This window comes from Pleurodeles waltl, chromosome 4_2 (assembly GCF_031143425.1).
Source record: "Pleurodeles waltl isolate 20211129_DDA chromosome 4_2, aPleWal1.hap1.20221129, whole genome shotgun sequence".
Lineage (NCBI taxonomy): Eukaryota > Metazoa > Chordata > Amphibia > Caudata > Salamandridae > Pleurodeles > Pleurodeles waltl.
The window spans coordinates 499,381,182-499,407,507 of record NC_090443.1 but is presented as its reverse complement, the minus strand read 5'-3'; the positions used below and the strand labels follow the sequence as shown (position 1 = coordinate 499,407,507).

General features: G+C 49.0%; 1 protein-coding gene across 2 annotated transcripts in view; it reads left to right on the top strand.

Annotated features, from left to right (window-relative positions):
• RAD23A (RAD23 homolog A, nucleotide excision repair protein) overlaps window positions 1-26,326 on the top strand; it is a 142,874-nt gene that overhangs the window by 33,245 nt on the left and 83,303 nt on the right. For both annotated transcript variants that reach the window (XM_069231964.1, XM_069231965.1), the window contains exons 2-5: window positions 19,749-19,910; window positions 20,057-20,238; window positions 22,146-22,201; window positions 24,337-24,464. In XM_069231964.1, the coding sequence (XP_069088065.1) occupies window positions 19,749-19,910; window positions 20,057-20,238; window positions 22,146-22,201; window positions 24,337-24,464 (528 nt within the window). The remainder of the gene's footprint in view (window positions 1-19,748; window positions 19,911-20,056; window positions 20,239-22,145; window positions 22,202-24,336; window positions 24,465-26,326) is intronic.

The window sequence follows — 26,326 nt, the reverse complement described above, 5'->3', positions numbered from 1 at the left end:
ATGTGGGTGAGTGAGTGGGTGGGGTGGATGTGGGTGAGTGAGTGAGTGGGTGGGGTGGATGTGGGTGAGTGGGTGGGGTGGATGTGTGGGAGTGGGTGGGTGGGGTGGATGTGGGGGTGGGGGTGGGTGTGAGTGTGGGTGGGTGTGAGGGTGGGTGGGTGTGAGTGAGGGTGGGTGTGAGTGAGGGTGGGTGTGAGTGAGGGTGGATGTGAGTGAGGGTGGATGTGGGTGTGGGTGGATGTGGGTGTGGGTGGATGTGAGTGTGGGTGGATGTGGGTGTGGGTGGATGTGAGTGTGGGTGGATGTGAGTGTGGGTGGATGTGAGTGTGGGTGGATGTGGGTGGATGTGGGTGTGGGTGGATGTGAGTGTGGGTGGATGTGGGTGTGGGTGTGGGTGGATGTGGGGTGTGGGTGGATGTGGGTGTGGGTGGATGTGGGTGTGGGGTGGGGTGGATGTGAGTGGGTGTGGGGTGGGGTGGATGTGAGTGAGTGTGGGGTGGGGTGGATGTGAGTGAGTGTGGGGTGGGGTGGATGCGAGAGTGGGGGTGGGGTGGGGTGGATGCGAGAGTGGGTGTGGGGTGGGGTGGATGCGAGAGTGGGGGTGGGGTGGGGTGGATGCGAGAGTGGGGGTGGGGTGGATGCGAGTGTGGGGGTGGGGTGGATGCGAGTGTGGGGGTGGGGTGGGGTGGATGCGAGTGTGGGGGTGGGGTGGATGCGAGTGTGGGGGTGGATTGGGGTGGATGCGAGTGTGGGGGTGGATTGGGGTGGATGCGAGTGTGGGGGTGGATTGGGGTGGATGCGAGTGTGGGGGTGGATTGGGGTGGATGCGAGTGTGGGGGTGGATTGGGGTGGATGCGAGTGTGGGGGTGGATTGGGGTGGAGTGGATTGGATTTGAGTGGATTGGAGTGGATGGGAGAGAGTGGGTGGGGTGGATGGGAGAGAGTGGGTGGGGTGGATGTGAGAGAGTGGGTGGGGTGGATGTGAGAGAGAGAGTGGGTGGGGTGGATGTGAGAGAGAGAGTGGGTGGGGTGGATGTGAGAGAGAGAGTGGGTGGGGTGGATGTGAGAGAGAGAGTGGGTGGGGTGGATGTGAGAGAGTGGGTGGGGTGGATGTGAGAGAGTGGGTGGGGTGGATGTGAGAGAGTGGGTGGGGTGGATGTGAGAGAGAGAGTGGGTGGGGTGGATGTGAGAGAGAGAGTGGGTGGGGTGGATGTGAGAGAGAGAGTGGGTGGGGTGGATGTGAGAGAGAGTGGGTGGGGTGGATGTGAGAGAGTGGGTGGGGTGGATGTGAGAGAGAGTGGGTGGGGTGGATGTGAGAGTGAGTGGGGTGGATGTGAGAGAGTGGGTGAGGTGGATGTGAGTGAGTGGGTGGGGTGGATGTGAATGAGTCGGTGAGGTGGATTTGAGTGGGTGGGGTGAGTGTGAGTGGGTGGGGTGAGTGTGAGTGGGTGGGGTGAGTGTGAGTGGGTGGGGTGTGAGTGGGTGGGGTGAGTGTGGGTGGGGTGGATGTGAGTGAGAGTGGGTGGGGTGGATGTGAGTGAGAGTGAGAGTGGGTGGGGTGGATGTGAGTGAGAGAGAGTGGGTGGGGTGGATGTGAGTGAGAGAGAGTGGGTGGGGTGGATGTGAGTGAGAGAGAGTGGGTGGGGTGGATGTGAGTGAGAGTGGGTGGGATGGATGTGAGTGAGAGTGGGTGGGATGGATGTGAGTGAGAGTGGGTGGGGTGGATGTGAGGGAGAGTGGGTGGGGTGGATGTGAGTGAGAGTGGGTGGGGTGGATGTGAGTGAGAGTGAGAGTGGGTGGGGTGGATTTGAGCGGGTGGGTGGGGTGGATTTGAGCGGGTGGGTGGGGTGGATTTGAGCGGGTGGGTGGGGTGGATTTGAGCGGGTGGGTGGGGTGGATTTGAGCGGGTGGGTGGGGTGGATTTGAGCGGGTGGGTGAGGTGGATTTGGGTGGGCGGGTGGGTGAGGTGGATTTGGGCGGGTGGGTGAGGTGGATTTGGGCGGGTGGGTGGGGTGGATTCGGGTGGGTGGGGTGGATTTGGGTGGGTGGGTGGGGTGGATTTGAGTGGGTGGGTGAGGTGGATTTGAGTGGGTGGAGTGGGTGGGTGGGGTGGATTTGAGTGGGTGGGTGGGGTGGGGTGGATTGGAGTGGGTGGAGTGGGTGGATTGGAGTGGGTGGGGTGGATTGGAGTGGGTGGGGTGGGGTGGATTGGAGTGAGGGGTGGATGTGGGTGGGGTGGGAGTGGGTGGATTGTAGTGGGTGGATTGTAGTGAGTGGGTGGGGTGTATTGGAGTGAGTGGGTGGGGTGGATTGGAGTGAGTGAGTGGGTGGGGTGGATTGGAGTGAGTGGGTGGGGTGGATTGGAGTGAGTGAGTGGGTGGGGTGGATTGGAGTGAGTGAGTGGGTGGGGTGGGGTGGATTGGAGTGAGTGGGTGGGGTGGGGTGGATTGGAGTGAGTGAGTGGTGGGGTGGATTGGAGTGAGTGGGTGGGGTGGATTGGAGTGAGTGGGTGGGGTGGATTGGAGTGAGTGAGTGGGTGGGGTGGATTGGAGTGAGTGGGTGGGGTGGGGTGGATTGGAGTGAGTGAGTGGTGGGGTGGGGTGGATTGGAGTGAGTGGGTGGGGTGGTTTGGAGTGAGTGAGTGAGTGGGTGGGGTGGTTTGGAGTGAGTGAGTGGGTGGGGTGGATTGGAGTGAGTGGGTGGGGTGGATTGGAGTGAGTGGGTGGGGTGGATTGGAGTGAGTGGGTGGGGTGGATGTGAGTGAGTGAGTGGGTGGGGTGGATGTGAGTGAGTGAGTGGGTGGGGTGGATGTGAGTGAGTGAGTGAGTGAGTGGGTGGGGTGGATGTGAGTGAGTGAGTGGGTGGGGTGGATGTGAGTGAGTGGGTGGGTGGGGTGGATGTGAGTGAGTGGGTGGGTGGGGTGGATGTGAGTGAGTGGGTGGGTGGGGTGGATGTGAGTGAGTGAGTGGGTGGGGTGGATTGGAGTGAGTGGGTGGGGTGGATTGGAGTGAGTGGGTGGGGTGGATTGGAGTGGGTGGGGTGGAGTGGATTGGAGTGGGTGGGGTGGGGTGGATTGGAGTGGGTGGGGTGGAGTGGATTGGAGTGGGTGGGGTGGAGTGGATTGGAGTGGGTGGGGTGGGGTGGATTGGAGTGAGGGGTGGATGTGGGTGGGGGTGGATGTGGATGTGGGTGGGGTGGGGTGGGAGTGGGTGGATTGGAGGGAGTGGGTGGGGTGGATTGGAGTGAGTGAGTGGGTGGGGTGGATTGGATTGGAGTGAGTGGGTGGGGTGGATTGGAGTGAGTGGGTGGGGTGGATTGGAGTGAGTGGGGTGGATTGGAGTGAGTGAGTGAGTGGGTGGGGTGGATTGGAGTGAGTGAATGGTTGGGGTGGATTGGAGTGAGTGAGTGGGTGGGGGGGTGGATTGGAGTGAGTGAGTGGGTGGATGTGGGTGGGGTGGGGGTGGGTGGGGTGGGAGTGGGTGGATTGGAGTGAGTGAGTGGGTGGGGTGGATTGGAGTGAGGGGGTGGGGTGGATTGGAGTGAGGGGGTGGGGTGGATTGGAGTGAGTGAGTGGGTGGGGTGGATTGGAGTGAGTGAGTGGGTGGGGTGGATTGGAGTGAGTGAGTGGGGGGGGTGGATTGGAGTGAGTGGGTGGGTGGGGTGGATTGGAGTGAGTGGGTGGGTGGGGTGGATTGGAGTGAGTGGGTGGGTGGGTGGGGTGGGGTGGATTGGAGTGAGTGGGTGGGTGGGGTGGATTGGAGTGAGTGGGTGGGGTGGGGTGGATTGGAGTGAGTGGGTGGGGTGGATTGGAGTGGGTGGGGTGGATTGGAGTGAGGGGTGGGGGTGGATGTGGGTGGGGTGGGAGTGGGTGGATTGAAGTGAGTGGGTGGGGTGGATTGGAGTGAGTGAGTGGGTGGGGTGGATTGGAGTGAGTGAGTGGGTGGGGTGGATTGGAGTGAGAGTGGGTGGGGTGGATTGGAGTGAGTGAGTGTGTGGGGTGGTTTGGAGTGAGTGTGTGTGTGTGTGGGGTGGTTTGGAGTGAGTGAGTGTGTGTGTGTGGGGTGGTTTGGAGTGAGTGAGTGAGTGTGTGGGGTGGTTTGGAGTGAGTGAGTGAGTGTGTGGGGTGGTTTTGAGTGAGTGAGGGTGGGGTGGTTTTGAGTGAGTGAGAGGGTGGGGTGGTTTGGAGTGAGTGGGTGGGGTGGATTGGAGTGAGTGAGTGGGTGGGGTGGATTGGAGTGAGTGGGTGGGGTGGATTGGAGTGAGTGAGTGGGTGGGGGGGTGGATTGGAGTGGGTGGGGGGGGTGGATTGGAGTGAGTGAGTGGGTGGGTGGATTGGATTGGAGTGAGTGGGTGGATTGGAGTGGGTGGAGTGGGTGGAGTGGGTTGGAGTGGATTGGAGTGAGTGAGTGGGTGGATTGGAGTGGAGTGGAGTGGAGTGGAGGGAGTGAGTGGGTGGAGTGGATTGGAGGGAGTGGGTGGGGGTGGGTGGATTGGAGGGAGTGGGTGGGTGGGGGTGGGTGGAGTGGGTGGATTGGAGGGAGTGGGTGGGGTGGATTGGAGGGAGGGAGTGGGTGGGGTGGGGGTGGATTGGAGTGAGTGAGTGGGTGGGGTGGATTGGAGTGGGTGGGGGTGGATTGGAGTGGGTGGGGTGGATTGGAGTGGGTGGGGTGGATTGGAGTGGGTGGGTGGGGTGGATTGGAGTGGGTGGGGTGGATTGGAGTGGGTGGGTGGGGTGGATTGGAGTGAGTGGGTGGGGTGGGGTGGATTGGAGTGAGTGGGTGGGGTGGGGTGGATTGGAGTGAGTGGGTGGGGTGGGGTGGATTGGAGTGAGTGGGTGGGGTGGGGTGGATTGGAGTGAGTGGGTGGGGTGGGGTGGGGTGGGGGTGGGGTGGATTGGAGTGAGTGGGTGGGGTGGATTGGAGTGAGTGGGTGGGTGGGGTGGATTGGAGTGAGTGGGTGGGGGTGGGGTGGATTGGATTGGAGTGAGTGGGGTGGATTGGATTGGAGTGAGTGGGGTGGATTGGATTGGAGTGAGTGGGGTGGATTGGATTGGAGTGAGTGGGGTGGATTGGATTGGAGTGAGGGGGTGGAGTGGAGTGAGGGGGTGGGATGGAGTGGAGTGAGGGGGTGGGGTGGATTGGAGTGAGGGGGTGGGGTGGGGTGGATTGGAGTGAGGGGGTGGGGTGGGGTGGATTGGAGTGAGGGGGTGGGGTGGGGTGGATTGGAGTGGAGTGGGGTAGATTGGATTGGATTGGAGTGGGGTGGGGTAGATTGGATTGGAGTGGGGTGGGGTAGATTGGATTGGATTGGAGTGGGGTGGGGTAGATTGGATTGGATTGGAGTGGGGTGGGGTAGATTGGATTGGATTGGATTGGAGTGGGGTGGGGTAGATTGGATTGGAGTGGGGTGGGGTAGATTGGATTGGAGTGGGGTGGGGTAGATTGGATTGGAGTGGGGTGGGGTGGGGTAGATTGGATTGGAGTGGATTGAGGTGGATTGGATTGAGGTGGATTGGATTGAGGTGGATTGGATTGAGGTGGATTGGATTGAGGTGGATTGGATTGAGTTGGATTGAGGTGGATTGGATTGAGGTGGAGTGGAGTGGATTGGAGTGGATTGAGGTGGAGTGGATTGAGGTGGAGTGGATTGAGGTGGAGTGGATTGAGGTGGAGTGGATTGGAGTGGATTGAGGTGGATTGGATTGGAGTGGATTGAGGTGGATTGGATTGGAGTGGATTGAGGTGGGTGGGTGGGGTGGATTGGAGTGGGTGGGGTGGATTGGAGTGAGTGGGTGGGTGGGGTGGGGTGGGGTGGGGTGGGGTGGATTGGAGTGAGTGGGTGGGGTGGATTGGAGTGAGTGGGTGGGGTGGATTGGAGTGAGTGGGTGGGGTGGATTGGAGTGAGTGGGTGGGGTGGATTGGAGTGAGTGGGTGGGGTGGATTGGAGTGAGTGGGTGGGGTGGATTGGAGTGAGTGGGTGGGGTGGAGTGAGTGAGGGGTGGGGGTGGATGTGGGTGGGGTGGGGGTGGATGTGGGTGGGGTGGGAGTGGGTGGGGTGGATTGGAGTGAGTGAGTGGGTGGGGTGGATTGGAGTGAGTGAGTGTGTGGGGTGGTTTGGAGTGAGTGAGTGTGTGGGGTGGTTTGGAGTGAGTGTGTGGGGTGGTTTGGAGTGAGTGAGTGTGGGGTGGTTTGGAGTGAGTGAGTGAGGGTGGGGTGGTTTGGAGTGAGTGAGTGGGTGGGGTGGATTGGAGTGAGTGGGTGGGGTGGATTGGAGTGAGTGAGTGAGTGGGGTGGATTGGAGTGAGTGGGTGGGGGGGGTGGATTGGAGTGGGTGGAGTGGATTGGAGTGGGTGGAGTGGATTGGAGTGGGTGGAGTGGATTGGAGTGGGTGGAGTGGATTGGAGTGGGTGGAGTGGATTGGAGTGAGTGAGTGGGTGGAGTGGATTGGAGTGAGTGAGTGGGTGGGGTGGATTGGAGTGAGTGGGTGGATTGGAGTGAGTGGGTGGATTGGAGTGGAGGGAGTGAGTGGGTGGAGTGGATTGGAGGGAGGGAGTGAGTGAGTGGGGTGGGTGGATTGGAGGGAGTGGGTGGGGGTGGGTGGATTGGAGGGAGTGGGTGGGGTGGGTGGATTGGAGGGAGTGGGTGGGGTGGGTGGATTGGAGGGAGTGGGTGGGTGGGGTGGGTGGATTGGAGGGAGTGGGTGGGTGGGGTGGGTGGATTGGAGGGAGTGGGTGGGTGGGGTGGATTGGAGGGAGTGGGTGGGGTGGATTGGAGGGAGTGGGTGGGGTGGATTGGAGGGAGTGGGTGGGGTGGATTGGAGGGAGTGGGTGGGGTGGATTGGAGGGAGTGGGTGGGGTGGATTGGAGGGAGGGAGTGGGTGGGGTGGGGTGGATTGGAGTGAGGGGGTGGGGTGGGGTGGGGTGGATTGGAGTGAGTGGGTGGGGTGGGGTGGGGTGGATTGGAGTGGAGTGAGTGGGTGGGGTGGATTGGAGTGGGTGGGTGGGGTGGATTGGATTGGAGTGGGTGGGGTGGATTGGATTGGAGTGGGTGGGGTGGATTGGATTGGAGTGGGTGGGGTGGATTGGATTGGAGTGGGTGGGGTGGATTGGATTGGAGTGGGTGGGGTGGATTGGATTGGAGTGGGTGGGGTGGATTGGAGTGGGTGGGGTGGATTGGAGTGAGTGAGTGGGTGGGGTGGGGTGGATTGGAGTGGGTGAGTGGGGTGGGGTGGATTGGGGTGGGTGGGTGGGTGGGGTGGGGTGGATTGGAGTGAGTGGGTGGGTGGGGTGGATTGGAGTGAGTGGGTGGGGTGGATTGGAGTGAGTGGGTGGGGTGGATTTGAGTGGGTGGGTGGGGTGGGGTGGATTGGAGTGGGTGAGTGGGGTGGGGTGGATTGGAGTGGGTGGGGTGGATTGGAGTGGGTGGGGTGGATTGGGGTGGGGTGGATTGGAGTGGGTGGGTGGGGTGGATTGGAGTGAGTGGGTGGGGTGGATTGGAGTGAGTGGGTGGGGTGGATTTGAGTGGGTGGGTGGGGTGGGGTGGATTGGAGTGGGTGAGTGGGGTGGGGTGGATTGGAGTGGGTGGGGTGGATTGGAGTGGGTGGGGTGGATTGGAGTGGGTGGGGTGGATTGGAGTGAGTGAGTGGGGTGGGGTGGATTGGAGTGGGTGAGTGGGTGGGGTGGGGTGGATTGGAGTGGGTGAGTGGGTGGGGTGGGGTGGATTGGAGTGAGTGGGTGGGTGGGTGGGGTGGGGTGGATTGGAGTGAGTGGGTGGGGTGGATTGGAGTGAGTGGGTGGGGTGGATTGGAGTGAGTGGGTGGGGTGGATTGGATTGGATTGGAGTGAGTGGGGTGGATTGGATTGGATTGGAGTGAGTGGGGTGGATTGGATTGGATTGGATTGGAGTGAGTGGGGTGGATTGGATTGTAGTGAGGGGGTGGATTGTAGTGAGGGGGTGGATTGTAGTGAGGGGTGGAGTGGAGTGGGTGGGGTGGAGTGGAGTGAGGGGGTGGGGTGGATTGGAGTGAGGGGGTGGGGTGGGGTGGATTGGAGTGAGGGGGTGGGGTGGATTGGATTGGATTGGAGTGGGGTGGGGTGGATTGGATTGGATTGGAGTGGGGTGGGGTAGATTGGATTGGAGTGGGGTGGGGTAGATTGGATTGGAGTGGATTGAGGTGGAGTGGATTGAGGTGGAGTGGATTGAGGTGGAGTGGATTGGAGTGGATTGGAGTGGATTGAGGTGGAGTGGATTGGAGTGGATTGAGGTGGAGTGGATTGGAGTGGATTGAGGTGGAGTGGATTGGAGTGGATTGAGGTGGAGTGGATTGGAGTGGATTGAGGTGGAGTGGATTGGAGTGGATTGGAGTGGATTGAGGTGGATTGGAGTGGATTGAGGTGGATTGGAGTGGATTGAGGTGGATTGGATTGGATTGAGGTGGATTGGAGTGGATTGAGGTGGAGTGGATTGAGGTGGATTGAGGTGGAGTGGATTGAGGTGGATTGAGGTGGATTGGATTGGAGTGGATTGAGGTGGATTGAGGTGGATTGGATTGGAGTGGATTGAGGTGGATTGAGGTGGATTGGATTGGAGTGGATTGAGGGTGGATTGGATTGGAGTGGATTGAGGGGAGATTGGATTGGATTGAGGGGAGATTGGATTGGATTGAGGGGAGATTGGATTGGATTGAGGGGAGATTGGATTGGATTGAGGGGAGATTGGATTGGATTGAGGGGAGATTGGATTGGATTGAGGGGAGATTGGATTGGATTGAGGGGAGATTGGATTGGATTGAGGGGAGATTGGATTGGATTGAGGGGAGATTGGATTGGATTGAGGGGAGATTGGATTGGATTGAGGGGAGATTGGATTGGATTGAGGGGAGATTGGATTGGATTGAGGGGAGATTGGATTGGATTGAGGGGAGATTGGAGTGGTTAGGATTAGAAGGATGGTACTGGAGTTGGACTGAACTGGGTGGGGAAAATGTGACTTTGGTGGATTGCATTGGGGTGGGGTGGATGGATTGGAGTCTAGTGGGTTGAACTGGGATGGTGTAGATAGGATTGGGTGGAGTGGATTGAACTGGGGCGGGGTGGAGTGGATTGAACTGGGGCGGGGTGGAGTGGATTGAACTGGGGCGGGGTGGAGTGGATTGAACTGGGGCGGGGTGGAGTGGATTGAACTGGGGCGGGGTGGAGTGGATTGAACTGGGGCGGGGTGGAGTGGATTGAACTGGGGCGGGGTGGAGTGGATTGAACTGGGGCGGGGTGGAGTGGATTGAACTGGGGCGGGGTGGAGTGGATTGAACTGGGGCGGGGTGGAGTGGATTGAACTGGGGCGGGGTGGAGTGGATTGAACTAGGGCGGGGTGGAGTGGATTGAACTAGGGCGGGGTGGAGTGGATTGAACTAGGGCGGGGTGGAGTGGATTGAACTAGGGCGGGGTGGAGTGGATTGAACTAGGGCGGAGTGGAGTGGATTGAACTAGGGCGGAGTGGATTGGGGCAGAGTCTGGGTGGATGGGATTGGCGGCAACAGGCCAATTGGGTTTTTAAACTAAATGAACTACTTCCTATTTTGTTAAAATGACAATGGAGGAAAAATACCCTCACGGGTAAGAACCCGCTCATAAAGTTTAATACAGAGAGGGTCAGGCCTGTTTATAGTCAGTAGGGTTAGGCCACTATATTATTTAAAGAGAAAATACACCTCAACTGATACTTTTTAACACCTTTTTAGATCATGGCCACGAAAAATGAATTCTTGCGTCCACTTTTTGTTATTTTAATTTTTCAAAAACTCAATAACTTTAACAAGGCATGTCTTACTAAAGAGAAACAACATAAAAAATAAGGTATTAAAGAAAATTACCACAACATTATTCATGCCTGTTACATTTTTGTATTTTTACCATAATCACTAAAATACATTTGTCATTACAACATTAGCATCATAAAACAGAAAAGCAAAAAACTGAACAGTATTCACTAAACCAAATTCAACCAGTTCATTATTTGAGATTGAAGGAGTAACACTTTTTTTTTTTTCTTTTTCTCCGTGTTTCTAACCATTAAACTAAGGGCCTTTATTCAATTTGTTATGTGCTTACGAAGGGGGCAGGACCATGATTACTTTTATTTGTTAAAGGTTTCCTACAACCTAGCCTAACTCCAAATCAACTCCCTAGATTAAAACTGTTGATGCGTTTCAAACCCAACAATTCAGGATTCTTCTCAGGATTATGAACTGGACAGTACTGTAATGAAAAAAGTATTTAAAAAAAATAGAAGGTGGAGAAACCATTCCATTGAGAGAACCCCTCGCTTTTACTTACTATTTATGTTCCATATTTAATTATGTTTCAACTTTAGAACTGAAAAAGAGTTCCAAAAATGTGTTTAATGTTCTTCCATTAGAAAGCCAGCGTCGAAGTGTTGGGACTTTTAAATGCACTTGCTTTGAAGCCGTTGTTTCGATGACCCAGTTAATATGAAATTTTGTCCTGCTATGCCGATAGCTTTTTAACTGTAAAGCTTTAAATTATAGAAGACTTTATCCTTTTGTTGAAAACATTCCAGTACACTGCCTTTGAATGTTTCATTAAACAAGTCAGCGTACTTTTAGGCTGGTTTTTCAAGGCAGTAATGAGCTTTAGGGGTAGGTGTGGAGTGAGTGGGGTGGATAGGAGGTGAGCAAGGTTAGACCACCGCACACGATCAATTCTAGTATAACACAAGTCTGTTACAATATGTAATGTCTAGTTTCCATTGAATAGATGAAACAAACATGTACATCGGTGTTCACATCAGTTTCCTTGACAAATGATGTCTTTATTGTCGAGAGCGTTGTATTTTAGTAAACAAAGTACTTCACTGCAGACACAGCCAACACGTTTTTCGTCATGCTGGTGACTTTTTCAAGGCTGTAGAAAAGCATATATATACATACTATGTAATTCTGCTTACATGGAAACTGATAAATATATGTACATAATCAAATAATAGTGGTCATATAACAGAAATTTGCTTAATTTGTGATCTCTGTATAGTCACCATATAAAAATGGGAGTGTCCCAAGGAATGAGCAATCAAATGTAGGAGTCATGGACATGGCCAAACCACCAACAGTCACAAAAAGCTATCAAAGAGACACCATGTGTAACATACCAAAGAAGACCTGGCAAAAAGAGAAGAAAGACACACTGCAGAACATAGATGGAATAAAGAGATAAGTAAAGGTACACTTAAGTGGCTAAAATAATTTCTAGAAGATAGATATTTTAGGCTGAGGGAAGGCTCCTACTTCTCTTCCCCTTTTCCACTACAGCATGGAGTGCCGCAGGGATCCTCCATGAGCCCTACATTATTTGATTTATATGTACGGCCGTTAACAGAAATTGTACAATCCAGTGGCCTAACCCTTGTCATACGCAGATGACACTCAGATCACCATGGCACTTACTCCAGAGACCAGGTGTCTCCTCACAGCTCAACTCCTGCCTCAAAGAAGTTATTGAATAGATTTCTAGAAGCTGTCTTAAACTCCGTGCCAACAAAACGGAGATCAGGGTCTATGGAAACAAAAATTGGAGTGGATGGCAACTAGGACAGCCCGATCAATGGGGAGAACCGCCCCCATCCCAACCCCAGTGATCAAAAGCCTAGGATTTAAGTTAGATGATAAATTAACACCAGAAATGCAAGCCAAAAAACTGAAGGGCGCTTGTTTTCAGATCCTGATCAATTCATGCTTGGATTATGGAAATTCCCTATACCAGGGAGGCCCAAAATTTGTTACAAATCGGCTACAAGTAATCCAGCACGCAGCCACAAGAATGCTGCTTAAGATTCCCAATCATCAAACGACTCGACCAGCCCTAAAAGCTCTTCATCGGTTACCAGTGGGAAAAAAGGATAAGGTTTAAGGCAATGTGCATAACGCACCGGGCCATCCAAGGAGAAGGATCTGCCATCCTTCAAAACCCTACTGGCTTTGCATCTGCCAGGAAGATCCCTACGGTCAAGTGCCCAAGGAGTGTTGGTGATACCAAAGATAAAAAGAGCGAGATGTGGAGGAAGGTCTTTTGCTTATTTAGCCCCCTAGATATATAATAACCTCCCCCATTATCATCCGGAAACAGTCAGTACCCGGATTTAAAAACAAGATAAATATCCCTTACAACCTTTTCGATCTATCAGTTGAGGGATGGTTAAACCCAAGGATTGTAAGATGGTATTCAACATAGAGGTGGTAGGCCCGGTTGGGTAGCCATGCGCTATAGAATTCCAGTCTGATTTGAGAGGGGTGGAGTGAGTGGGGTGCAGTGATTAGGGTGGATGGGGTGAAGTGAATGGTGGATTGGAGTGGGCGGATTGGATTCGAGTGAGGTGGAGTGGAGTGTGCTGATAAAATGGCGAGGGCTGGAGTGGGGTGGGATAGATTAGATTGAGGTGGATTGCTTTGAAGTGGGGTGGATAACATTGTGGTAGAGTGGGATGGATTGGAGTGGGGGTGATTGGATTGCTGTGGGGTAGATTAGAGTGAGTAGGATGAATTTGATTGAATGGGGTTGATTGGTGTGAGTGGGCTAGACTGGATTAGTCTGCAGTGGATTGGATTGTCGTTTGTGTGGAATTTGCTTGAATGGGGTGGATTGGATTGGATTGGATTGGTGAGGGGTGTACCGCACAATTTTGTGTTAAAGCATAATTTCGGAAATTATTCTTACGAAAGAAACACTGTCAATTTGCAATATTTAGAGCAGGGGTCTCCAGCCTTCTCAGTAATAAAAGCTACTGGTGTTCAATGAAAATCATCCCGAGCTATTGATATTATCAGTGTTGTACAGATCAGACAAGATTAAATTAGTGACCACGCTTTGCAAGATTACCTGATCTCGGTGCAGGACTGCCAGCAGTAATGTAAAAAAACAAGGCTTCGTCAGTTTACTGCTTCTACAAGGGTAATACAGAACAGTACATATTCAATGCCCCTGGCACCAAGGTAATAATATTAGCAACAAGTCTACCAATGCTGCATGACTTACTATTCGAATATCAGCTTTACATGTGTTTAGAAGCTCTAGAGTCTCAACATATTCAGATTTTCATCTTGAAATACACATTTCAATTTTGATATACATATATTAATTAATTTAAGCAAAAGTTTATAATTTAGTTGGCTGGGCTACACACAAGTAAGCTATTCAAGTCGATGGGGAGCTATCAGTAGCTCACAAGCTACTTTTCGGAGAAGCCTGACTTCGAGCAAGCTAATCATCATCTTTTGCGCCCACAAGCAAAAACAAAACATGAGTGCAAAGTGAGAAAAGGAGACTTGGAAAAATAAAGTTAACTATAAAAAAAAAGGAAAATCTTGCAATTTAGTTTGTCCTGCTGGACACGCCTTTTTCAGTCACACTCCTTCCGTTTGCAGGGCACTAGAAGTTCAAAAGAACAAAATAGTACCTTAAGCTCATTGGGAGCAGTGGATGGGTCCCTGCTCCACAGAAAGGAACAGAAATTATGCTAGGCCTGCAGTGACCAATTACTAGGCTGTAAATAAGCCAACCAATGGTAAGCATCAGGCAGGCTCCAAGCCTTTTTTAACAACAGTGTCTCACAAGCAAGACCCATGTGCTAGCGCATACTATCGCGGACTGAACTCTTAACGTGTGACAGAAACAGTCCAGCTTGTTGCCTCCCAATAACGTAACAAGATTCTCCAGTAAAGATCGTGGAAAGGGTTCTTTTATGGTGATAGGAGGGTTGGGCCAATTCTAACAATATCCTTTTTGAGGTGCAATATGTTTTCAGACATGGGTTGGGCACGGTTGAGCAGCATCTGAATCTCTTATCGGTAAGTATACCAACGCCATGAAGGACTCGTTACAGCTAGCCTTTATAGACTTGTTGTGTGCTTTTGACACTGTTATTAGGTACAAATTAAGGACTATCCAGGGGAATCTGTGGGTAGAAGAACACCTTGTTAACCTTCTCTGTTGTCTGCATTGTGACACCTTGGCAAGGGAGTCCGCCATGGTTGCATCTTAGCCACGTTCTTGTTTCTTACATTTATAATTATTAGGGCTCCTTGTTTTATGGAATTATTTTTTATTCTTTCCTTAGTTTATCTGTATATATCCATATTTGTTTTTGGTTTTGTAAAAAAACATGATGAAACTAGTATATTTCCACATTTGTATAACCAATAAATGTGCACTGATACCATACATAATAAATCATTGCACTTACATGAAAACACGAAATTGTATAATTAACCTTGTGCAGATTTACTGCTGTTTAAGCCTGATGCCTAAAATTCCTTTCTTTGTTTTTTAATCACCTAACCTTTAAAGCCGCACAGGTAATGCCTTGAAAAGTCATGACTAACCGCATATAGAATCACTCAAAAAAAAGAATCTGTTTTTATCCGCATTTACCAATAAATACAAATAGAAAATGACATGTTTTTTCTGTCTGTTTCTGTAAAAATCAGTAAAAAAGGAAAACGGGGAGCTTTACAAAAAATACAAAAATAAATATATATATATATATATATATATATAATATATATCTATCTTCATTTGTAACAGAAGAAATTGGATTATTTGAGGGCGGGCATTTGTTTCATTTTGACCTTCCTTTATGTGGCTGCAGCCGTCCTTTTACCGAGGATTGCATTTACTCTACAGAGAGTGCTGGATGCCGTTGCTGACTTTGACATCTTTAGGTCTGAGGATCAATCAGCAAAAGTCTTTTGTAGTTTTCCGTGGGCAAAAGAAAACTAAATCCAAGACTTCTATTATAGATGGTGCACTTGTCAGCAAAGAAGAGGGTTTCATCAATCTGGGGGTTGCCCCTGATTCTCAGTTAAACTGGAAATCTGTGTTAGTTCTGAGGGTGCGGCAAACAACCAGAGCTGCAGAAGCTGTCTTCCATTTTTCAGCCATGTTAGGTAATAGACCAGTAAGGGAGATGATAATCTGTACAAAGCCAGGTGTGACTTAATTGCTACCTATGGGGTAGGAGTGTGGGGGTATTGCGATTGCTCCAGACTCCAAAAAGTAGAAATTGGCTTCCTGGGTAGATTTACTTATAGTGCCACAGGGTGCGCCCACTTTTTTTTGTCATGTAGAAGTAGGCTTACACTATGTGGAGGACGCTTTTGGGGCTTGCCCTGCTGATATTATGGTTGAAAATCTAGCGAACCCCTGGGCTGGGGCTCTATAAAACTATTTTTTGGGCTTCCTAGCCTTGGTCAACTCACTCCATTTCTTGGTTGGAGTATCTTAAAAGTAGTTTCAGCAGGCTGCGAGTCCCTGAGTTTTTTTTTAAAATAATCCTACCTGATTTTTCCAGTTTTGATAGAGCCCAGATAGAGTAATTTTTTATGAGTAGGCGCAGCTTACCCGTAGGCAGCAGGCAGGCCAACTTTCCTCTCTGGTTGATTATTCCCTATTACCTAGCCATTAGTTGTAATTTTACCTCACTTATATAGAAAAAGCCCAGTTTAGGTTTTTATCTGACCAGTCTTTGAATGGGTCCCTGCATTTTTTTTATTATTATTTTTTATTATTTCTTTTTCATTTTTTAGCCTTCCCTCAGCAAGTGGAATGGTTTGAAAATCTATTACCAGGCCCAGGTGATAACATTAAGGCAAAGCCTACTGCACTTTATGCTATTTTGTGCACTTATTTTAAAATGAGTGAGCACTTGTTTTTTAGTCCCCCTTCTGCGCCCATTTTTTAAATTCCTACAAGAAGGGTTTTAGATTTCTACCACACCCTGATTTGCCACGCTTTGATCAGCTGAATGTTCCTTACAACTGCATTTTGGGATATGCTGTTGCTTCTTAAATTTTAAACCAAGTCTTATATCTTTATTGAGATACTAATTGGTATGCAATTGTTCATTTTGTAAAATGGACTGCATGTGTAATTTGTATTTTTATTGATCCTTTATGGCTTTATTTCTGAATAAAGTTTGACTGACTGCTCGTCCACAGCTGCCTCTGAGCGTCACATGCAGAAGGGGTTATTTGCCTATTTGCTCATGATCCATCGTAGATCGGTTCCCAGGACATCAGGAGTAAAAGGCCTCAACCAACATAATCGGCCCAGTAACCCCTACATGCCCTGTGGCCCTCTGACCAGGGATTGCAACATGTGTTTTCTGGCTCTCCCCTTGTGTGCGGCTATTCCTCCTTCCAGATCATTTGTTGTTTCCTACACCAGTTCCCATCCATTTTTTGATTTGTATTTTTTTTTATTCTTTTTTTTTTTTTACCTCTTCCATCATTGCTTCTCTATTACCCCCAAGCCCTCCTGTAGGAAGTTGGCTCTCTATGCACTATTTCAAAGTAAGGAATAGTATGCACAGAGTCCAAGGGTTCCCCTTAGAGGTAAGATAGTGGCAAAAAGAGATAATACTAATGCTCTATTTTGTGGTAGTGTGGTCGAGCAGTAGGCTTATCAAAGGAGTAGTGTTAAGCATTTGTTGTACATACACACAGGCAATAAATGAGGAACACACACTCCGAAACAATTCCAGGCCAATAGGTTTTTGTTATAGAAAAATATATTTTCTTAGTTTATTTTAAGAACCACAGGTTCAAATTCTACATGTAATATCTCATTTGAAAGGTATTGCAGGTAAGTACTCTAGGAACTTTGAATAATCACAATAGCATATATACTTTTTACATAAAACACATTTAGCTGTTTTAAAAGTGGACACTTAGTGCAATTTTCACATTTCCTGGGGGAGGTAAAGTAATGTTAGTTCTTGCAGGTAAGTAAACCACCTACGGGGTTCAAATTGGGGTCCAAGGTAGCCCACCGTTGGGGGTTCAGAGCAACCCCAAAGTCACCACACCAGCAGCTCAGGGCCGGTCAGGTGCAGAGTTCAAAGTGGTGCCCAAAACGCATAGGCTTCAATGGAGAAGGGGGTGCCCCGGTTCCAGTCTGCCAGCAGGTAAGTACCTGCGTCTTCGGAGGGCAGACCAGGGGGGTTTTGTAGGGCACCGGGGGGGGGGGGGGGAGGGGGGGGGGAGACAAGTCCACACAAAAAGTACACCCTTAGCAGCGCGGGGGCGGCCAGGTGCAGTGTGCAAACAAGCGTCGGGTTTTCAATAGGTTTCAATGAGAGACCAAGGGGTCTCTTCAGCGATGCAGGCAAGGGGGGGGGCTCCTCGGGGTAGCCACCACCTGGGCAAGGGAGAGGGCCTCCTGGGGGGTCACTCCTGCACTGGAGTTCCGATCCTTCAGGTCCTGGGGGCTGCGGGTGCAGGGTCTTTTCCAGGCGTCGGGATTTTAGTCAGGCAGTCGCGGTCAGGGGGAGCCTCGGGATTCCCTCTGCAGGCGTCGCTGTGGGGGCTCAGGGGGGGACAACTTTGGTCACTCACAGTCTCGGAGTCGCCGGATGGTCCTCCCTGAGGTGTTGTTTCTTCACCAGTCGAGTCGGGGTCGCCGGGTGCAGTGTTGCAAGTCTCACGCTTCTTGCGGGGATTGCAGGGGTCTTTAAATCTGCTCCTCTGGATACAAAGTTGCAGTCTTTGTTGAACAGGGCCGCTGTTCTCGGGAGTTTCTTGGTCTTTTGGAAGCAGGGCAGTCCTCTGAGGATTCAGAGGTCGCTGGTCCCAGGGAAAGCGTCACTGGAGCAGTTTTCTTCTGAAGGAGGGAGACAGGCTGGTAGGGCTGGGGCCAAAGCAGTTGGTGTCTTCTTCTTCTCTGCAGGGTTTTTCAGCTCAGCAGTCCTCTTCTTCTTTAAGTTGCAGGAATCTGAGTTCCTAGGTTCTGGGGAGCCCCTAAATACTGAATTTAGGGGTGTGTTTAGGTCTGGGAGGGCAGTAGCCAATGGCTACTGTCCTTGAGGGTGGGTACACCCTCTTTGTGCCTCCTCCCTGAGGGGAGGGGGGCACATCCCTATTCCTATTGGGGGAATCCTCCTTCTACAAGATGGGGGATTTCTAAAAGTCAGAGTCACCTCAGCTCAGGACACCTTAGGGGCTGTCCTGACTGGCCAGTGACTCCTTCTTGTTTTTCTCATTATCTCTCCTGGACTTGCCGCCAAAAGTGGGGGCTGGGTCCAGGGGGCGGGCATCTCCACTAGCTGGAGTGCCCTGGGGCATTGTAACACGAAGCTTGAGCCTTTGAAGCTCACTGCTAGGTGTTACAGGTCCTGCAGGGGGGAGGTGTGAAGCACCTCCACCCAGAGCAGGCTTTGTTTCTGTCCTCAGAGAGCACAAGGGCTCTCACCGCATGGGGTCAGAAACTCGTCTCTCAGCAGCAGGCTGGCAGAGACCAGTCAGTCCTGCACTGAACAATTGGGTAAAATACAGGGGGCATCTCTAAGATGCCCTCTGTGTGCATTTTTTAATAAATCCAACACTGGCATCAGTGTGGGTTTTTATTCTGAGAAGTTTGATACTAAACTTCCCAGTATTCAGTGTAGCCATTATGGAGCTGTGGAGTTCGTTTTTGACAGACTCCCAGACCATATACTCTTATGGCTACCCTGCACTTACAATGTCTAAGGTTTTGCTTAGACACTGTAGGGGCATAGTGCTCATGCACATATGCCCTCACCTGTGGTATAGTGCACCCTGCCTTAGGGCTGTAAGGCCTTCTAGAGGGGTGACTTACCTATGCCACAGGCAGTGTGAGGTTGGCATGGCACCCGGAGGGGAGTGCAATGTTGACTTAGTCATTTTCTCCCCACCAGCACACACAAGCTGGCAAGCAGTGTGTCTGTGCTGAGTGAGGGGTCCCTAGGGTGGCATAAGTCATGCTGCAGCCCTTCGAGACCTTCCCTGGCATCAGGGCCCTTGGTACCAGGGGTACCAGTTACAAGGGACTTACCTGGGTGCCAGGGTTGTGCCAATTGTGGAGACAATGGTACATTTTAGGTGAAAGAACACTGGGGCTGGGGCCTGGTTAGCAGGGTCCCAGCACACTTCTCAGTCAAGTCAGCATCAGTATCAGGCAAAAAGTGGGGGGTAACTGCAACAGGGAGCCATTTCTTTACACCTCCCCACTCACTTTGCTCTTCTGTGTTCACGTTTCCTGCACCTTGTCCTTCCACCTTATGTTGCAGTCTTTATTTTTATTCTTTTCAATGTACTATTCCAAGATTGGCATACTCTATATTGGGAATAATAAGATTAAAAAAATGGGCCATGGGTGCTCTGTGCTTGTGTGCATAGCACTGGGACACTGAAGTGGCATGATGCATGCGTGGTAACATCATATCATATTTGTTTGTTTCTTTGCCATTACCGCACAGTATCTGTAAAAAACATTGGTTTGGTAAAGCCAGTAGGTCTGCATTAGATCTGTTGGTTTTGCCAGTGCTTGATTATATTAGTTTTTCGTGCCAACATTTAGTGTATTTCGAATTCTCCCTATTCAGGCCAGGTAAGTGAACTAAAGCTAAAGGAGATAGTGCTGGTTTGATCATAAGCTGACACTCTGGATAAACCAGGATTGTATCTCTAATCTTCTGAATTCTAAGTTGGAAAGTTTGGCCCTTTGAACCTCATTTGTGTTCTCACAGAAATTAAATGTCGATCTCCACCACAGTTAACTTACTGAAGAATCTACCATTTCATTCTTACTGTAGAGGGTACTAGATTGCCATTCATGGCAGAGAAAAGAGTGGATATTGGAATACAGAAAAATAGAGCATGCCTTGCATTGCAACTGAAAGGAGCTTGTTTCAAATCACCGCATATGACAGTCTTGTCTCTTGCAGGTCAAGGTCTTGAAGGAGAAGATTGAAGCAGAGAAAGGCCGAGATGCATTTCCTGTTGCTGGACAGAAGCTGATATATGCTGGGAAGATACTTAATGACGATGTGCCCATCAAAGACTACAAGATAGACGAGAAGAACTTTGTGGTAGTCATGGTGACAAAGGTAGCTTGCCAGTTCCCACCATCACCTTCATACGGGTGAAAAGCATTTAATTAGCATTTAGATTAACCCTTCCCACTAAACAAACTGTCTGATTAGTGATTTGGAACAATTCCTCCTTTTCATCTTTCTCTTCTCTCTGCTGTCAGTGTGTAGATCCCACCCCTGCACTCCAAGATTCCTCTGCACCTGCTGTTCAGCCTTCAAGGACGACGGCATCAGCCCCTGCTGTTACTAATCCACCTTCAGGGGCAGTGGCGGCTGCAGCTGAGGAAAAGGCTAAGCCAGTTGAGGAACCCACAGCCGTACTTCCTGCATCTACTGTGACCTGGTAAGCACTGCTGTGAACCAGTGGGCCAGAGGTTTGACTGAATAATCCCCATGCACAGCTCATGGTTTAAACCACACCAGGGGGGTGACACTTCAGTCAGTTTTATAAAGTTGACAGCAGTTATTGAGCCTAGTAAAAATGACTGTATTGCTTAAATTCAAAAGATACATTCACAGCCAGATAAGCCGAGCTTTGCTAGGATTGGTCTTGAGGAGAGCAGACGAACAGTGAGAAGGATCAGTACAACCTTTCTATGTTTAGTTGAATAAGATAACTGTGACACGCAGGCTGGAATGGTAGTATTCTGCATTTGTTGACCATGGAGACAGTTTGAGTTTAGCTCACAATCTGGGATTGCCAAAACGGCTTGGTCCAGAATTCATCCCAAAGTCTTGCAAACATTCACTTTTCTGCTGTGAATTCTGGGAATGTGAAGCACTGTTTGTAGGACGCTGTATGAATGTAGTTGCTTATTTTTGTGGGCTGCCCCCCCAAGAATAGCAGTATGAAGAGGTATTAGGATTTGCAGATGTAGTTGGAGAGTGCATGGCAAATGAGTCTTGTAGTCGCACACATTGTGGGAAGGAGCAGAAAACCCCTGCAAGGGCAAATTGAAGTGTGGTAAGTTCAAACTCTTCAGTGGAAGCCGCTGGTAATGGCAGCAGAAGGGGTCACGTGCTCCTTCAGGAAAGCAAGGAAGAGGAATGTCTGGAGTTCAACATACAATCCTGTGTTGGTAGTGGAACTTGCTGGTAGGGCAGACGTGTTGAGGCTATAACCTGAGCAACAGTTGCTCTTACGTTGACATTTATTTAACACACTGCTACCACTTGTGGTGAGGTTAAACTTGTTATAATTGGGAAGGCCAACATGATGTGTATCAGTAGTCTCCTTTCTGCCAAGGTTTGCTATAGTTTTGAGAGCAATTGAGTGTCTGACCCCCTACCTAGGCAGAGTACATTGTTCTTACAAAGCACCTACAATATAACATTGCGAGGGGTCACTGGGCCTGCACACCTTGCAGTAGTGAATAATCATGTTGGCGAAAGATGGCCCCTTGTGAAAGTTTAAACTGGCTATTGCTGACAGGATCTATAAGGGAACTTTTCTGATAGCACTGCATGAAAAACGGTCGACTAAGTCATGTTTTGCAACACATCGTATGGCGTATCTCACCCATTCTAGCACAGAATGGGGTAAAAATGGCCCAAAAACAAGCACACAGTTCATGGAATTTTACACGATTTCAGTTTTTTGGCAGCATGTGAGCAGGACTGCCAGCTTCCCCACCCTCTTAATGGATCCTGTGGGCTAGTGACTGCCCAATAACCTAGACATGTCAGTCATGAAAGTTGGACCAAATTTACCTGGTGATTGAAGGTATTCCATAGTGACAGAGACCCACCAAAGCACCCTTTAGTGTTCTTGTATACCTGCCTTGTGAAGCATGTCTTTCCACTGGTTCCTTAGCAGGTGAGAGGTTTCCACAGTTCCTGCTTTGCACCAATGGCTGCAACGCTCTACAGAGTGTATGTTGAGTCTGATCAGGTCCTACAATCGCCTAGTTCATTGGGCACATTCCTGGACCGACGTGGTGCTACTCATTTCCCCGTTTGGAATGGGTTGGGACCTTCATTCTTATGGTTTTGCAGTTTTGCATTTTCGCCTATAAAAGTCACTTTGTGTTGTAGAGTCCGAACACTGGGCTCCGCAAGTGCCTAGAAGGGCAGACCTTTCCAGCCTGCGAATTCCATACCCTTCGCTCAGTTTAGCTTCAATCTTTGTTTTGAAACCTTCAGAATAAACGGGTTACTGTTGTGTTTAAAGCGATGTTGAGGTTGCTATAACAGACCTGTGAATATTATTTCTGTCTTCTTTTTTTTTTCTTTTTTTTTTTGATCTTGCAGCTCTGTTCCCTCTTCAGGTAGTGGGGTGCGGCAGGAAGATGCAGCATCTGCTCTGGGTAGGTCAAACACCCACCCCATACCTTTGAACTCTTACTCCTGACAGCACAGCGGGTTATAGAAATGTTGGTTTTCATAGTATGTGTGCCTAATTAATATGTGTTCCTACGTAAATGTAATGAGAATGTTGTAAAACTCCACGATAGAAGAAAATTGAAAAGATTCCCTGTCTATGGATGAATAGCAGAATGTACGCATTTGTATCTAAATAAAGAGACACAATTAAGAAATGGGGCTGCTCTCAGTTTTCTAGTGGGAATAGCTGCATAGAGAAATTGAAAAGGCACCCACCCCCTTTTGCTTAAATAAGAACAGCCAACTGTTTCTGCTGCAACCTCTAATGACATCTTAAAGGAACGCAAATCAAATTTAGCTCAGGGGTGCCAATATCCCTCGAGGTAGCCTCCGAAAACTAAAGTTAAAAGATAAAGGTATTGTCTTCTTAAAATGCTTACAACTAACCCTGTTTTCTCTCGATCAAGTATCGCAGCCAAACTCGCTTGCACAAATAAACGTGTGTAAAATAATTTAGAAATGTACTTTGATAGTTACCTTGTTGATGCTGTAGCAGTTACTTCAACACATTTGTTTAAAAAAAAAAAACCTTCACACTTATTTTCAAAGTTGGCATTCACTGTGAAGCAGGTATTTTTTTAAAAAAAAGTAACTTGACCCTTTTCCCAAAAGACACCTTTTACAATTTTCTCTTTTAATTGGCTGAAAATAATGCAACACGTTGTAAATTTAGCCCAATAGGTTAGAAAGTTTTCATTACTTAAACTTTTGTTGTTTATTGGAAGTGAGTTTGTATTTCTAAACTTTTACAATTCCATCCTCCTCTTTTTAAGATTTTGTTAACAAGACATCCTCTATTTTGCCGCCTCCGCCCCTAAAAGATTTAAGCGCATGTATGATCTTTAACAAAAAGTGTTAAGTTTTCAGAGGCAGTCAAATATCCGTATTGGTCACCCAGTGGCTGTAAATCTCAATCAAGAAGAATTAAATTATTTATCTGAACAAATAAAGTTCTTGCTTTCCGTGATGAAATTTCAAGTATGATGTTTTATAATCCGTTTTATTCATTGGAGTAGTTATTTTTTTGGAGATAGTTGGAAGTTCAACTTAATAAACATAACCCATGAGGGCCTAGTAAGCACATTAGTTTAGCAATGAAAACTGCAGCTCAAGAGGCCATTTGACATTGGCATGCCTCTTCGTTCTTGTCCTGGTGAAGACGAATGGCTGCACTGTCCTGCTGGGGTCTAACGTATTTGTCCTCAATTAGTTCTCAAATGGTTTGGCAGGATTTATCCTGAAGCCCCTCCTCCCAAACCAAAAAGAGCTACATCCTAGTAGCAGCTGGGACAGCCCTGTTTTCTCTTTAATTATGTATCTGAAAAGTGAGGTGCATGTTCTGCAGCAGAGCACAGGCTGATTTTTATGTAGACTTCTTTCCTATTGACTGAGTTGCTTAGCCATGCATTCTTCAACAGTGAAGCACATCTTTTTCGTGGTAATGGAAGGATTTTGTGGGGCTCATTCACAGAGCCTATTCTACTATCTTTACTGTCAGTTGTGGGCTCTGTAGGAGGTTTGAGCATACAATCTCTATGATGCTTCCTTGGTTGTCTGAGATCTGGATGGTGCTCCATTGTGGTGAACTATCTTTACCTTTCACTGCTTTATACTTGAAATTGGTGGGTTTTTCCCCCCCCCTACATGGCGATGTCTAGAAATCATGACTTTTTTATTATGAAAATATTTCAGAAAACAGAGCAATTTTAGGACAAAGTTCGATTTAGAAGGAATACGATTATCTGATAATCTGTCGTTATGATAAGGTAAATCCTTCTCTGCAATGATGCAGGTTTGCTGATGGAAGTGCACAACAAATTTCACTTTTCTTTAGAACAAACGTGTCCTGAATTACTTCTAATTTGCCCTAGAGGTTTTGAAGTTTGCTTTAAAGCCATGCGTGACTCCAGACGTACCCCAGACTTAAGCTACTTCAGACCCTTGCAGATGAGGCACATTTCTCCTTCATGACAAGACTGGCATTGTCGGCACAATTGGTCAATGCACAATGAACATTACAGACTTGGGTACTGCTATTGATGACCATTTTGCCTTCCAGTCACTGGGTCGGAGTATGAAACTATGCTGAACGAGATCATGTCGATGGGCTATGAGCGGGAGAAAGTGGTGGCAGCCCTGCGGGCAAGCTTCAACAACCCCCACCGTGCCGTGGAGTACCTGCTTACAGTAAGGAAGCTTCTCATTTTCTCAAGTCCCTTTGGCTTACATGTGCTATGGTCCATGGAAAAACACAATGCATTTATTAAAAAATACTCAGTTATTTTTATTTGGTCATTTTATTGTTGCCTCCTGATTATAAATTGCATCATGCACTGCAGCAGAACTTTGTAAACTGTTGGTATTTTTTTATTTTATTATTTTTACATCTTAATTAGGCAAAAAAGGCATTTATGGTTTCCCAAAAAAGCTTAGTCTGGTGGCAGAAAGTATTTTACTCCAATCGGACGCATTTATTTGTAACGTAGGTTATTCCAGTGCAGTACATGTTTATTTTCCAAATAGAGGATTGCTCTGCAGTCGGATTTTGCACGGAGGAGTGGTTGAATCCTCCATCTGGTTGTGGTGTATACAAAGTTTCCTGTGTTCCTAGGCTTCACAGGTGCTCAAACTGGGGTTTTATATGCTATAGTGCCAGGACACCTTTTGAAGTACCAATGCGCTCTGCAGAAGTGCCCAATCCATCATTGTGGGTGTTGTGGTGCCTTTTTGTAGGAGGTGAGGGGTGTCAACTTATGAACCTGTTGTGTGCCACCATCTGCAAGTTATGCAACAGTTCTGCAAGTGTTGTCACTTTTTAAGTAATGCCCAGAATGCTTCTCAAAGGAGGCACTGAGAAAGAGTTTAGTTGTAGTTTCTGCTTCGAAACACAGGCACAAACAAATCATTTAAAGTTTAGGTGGTACCTAGTCATTTTGTGTTAATATAAACACAGTTCAAAGGATAGTTGGGAAATTCACAGCACATTTGTATTGTATTGTATTGTATTGTAATCGAATTTATATAGCGCTTACTACCCCTGAAGAGGCGTTGAATCGCTTTTCGGTGAGTTGCACACTACTCTGGAACCCAACAAGAATTAGTGATGGATTAGTATCGGGAAATAATGAGTACAGTTTTAGTATTATTATGAGTTAATTTGAGCCACGGATATGAGAGTTTTAGTTAGATTGACTGGAATAATGGAGGGCTGGAGGAGGAAAGAAATCCAGAAGTGTTAATTGGGAGTATATCCTTAATTTACTCAACCCAAAGGCTTGGGATGAGTAAAGGGCGATGGAGGAGGGAAGAGTATGTGGAAGGGTTAGGGAGAGCATAGTAGCAGGGTGAGAAATGCGGGAGAATTTAGTAGGGTTGTGTGGCAGGTCACGGTAGTAGAGTGAGGTTTGGTGAGTTAGATGTGGAAGCGGAGGTGTAAGGAAATGCCTCCTTGGCATGGTTACCCCCTGACTTTTTGCCTTTGCTGATGCTATGTTTTGAATTGAAAGTGTGCTGAGGTCTGCTAACCAGGCCCCAGCACCAGTGTTCTTTCCCTAACCTGTACTTTTGATTCCACAATTGGCACACCCTGGCATCCAGATAAGTCCCTTGTAACTGGTACCTCTGGTACCAAGGGCCCTGATGCCAGGGAAGGTCTCTAAGGGCTGCAGCATGTATTATGCCACCCTAGAGACCCCTCACTCAGCACAGACACACTGCTTACCAGCTTGTGTGTGCTAGTGAGAACAAAATGAGTAAGTCGACATGGCACTCCCCTCAGGGTGCCATGCCAGCCTCTCACTGCCTATGCAGTATAGGTAAGACACCCCTCTAGCAGGCCTTACAGCCCTAAGGCAGGGTGCACTATACCATAGGTGAGGGTACCAGTGCATGAGCACTGTGCCCCTACAGTGTCTAAGCAAAACCTTAGACATTGTAAGTGCAGGGTAGCCATAGGAGTATATGGTCTGGGAGTCTGTTTTACACGAACTCCACAGCACCATAATGGCTACACTGAAAACTGGGAAGTTTGGTATCAAACTTCTCAGCAC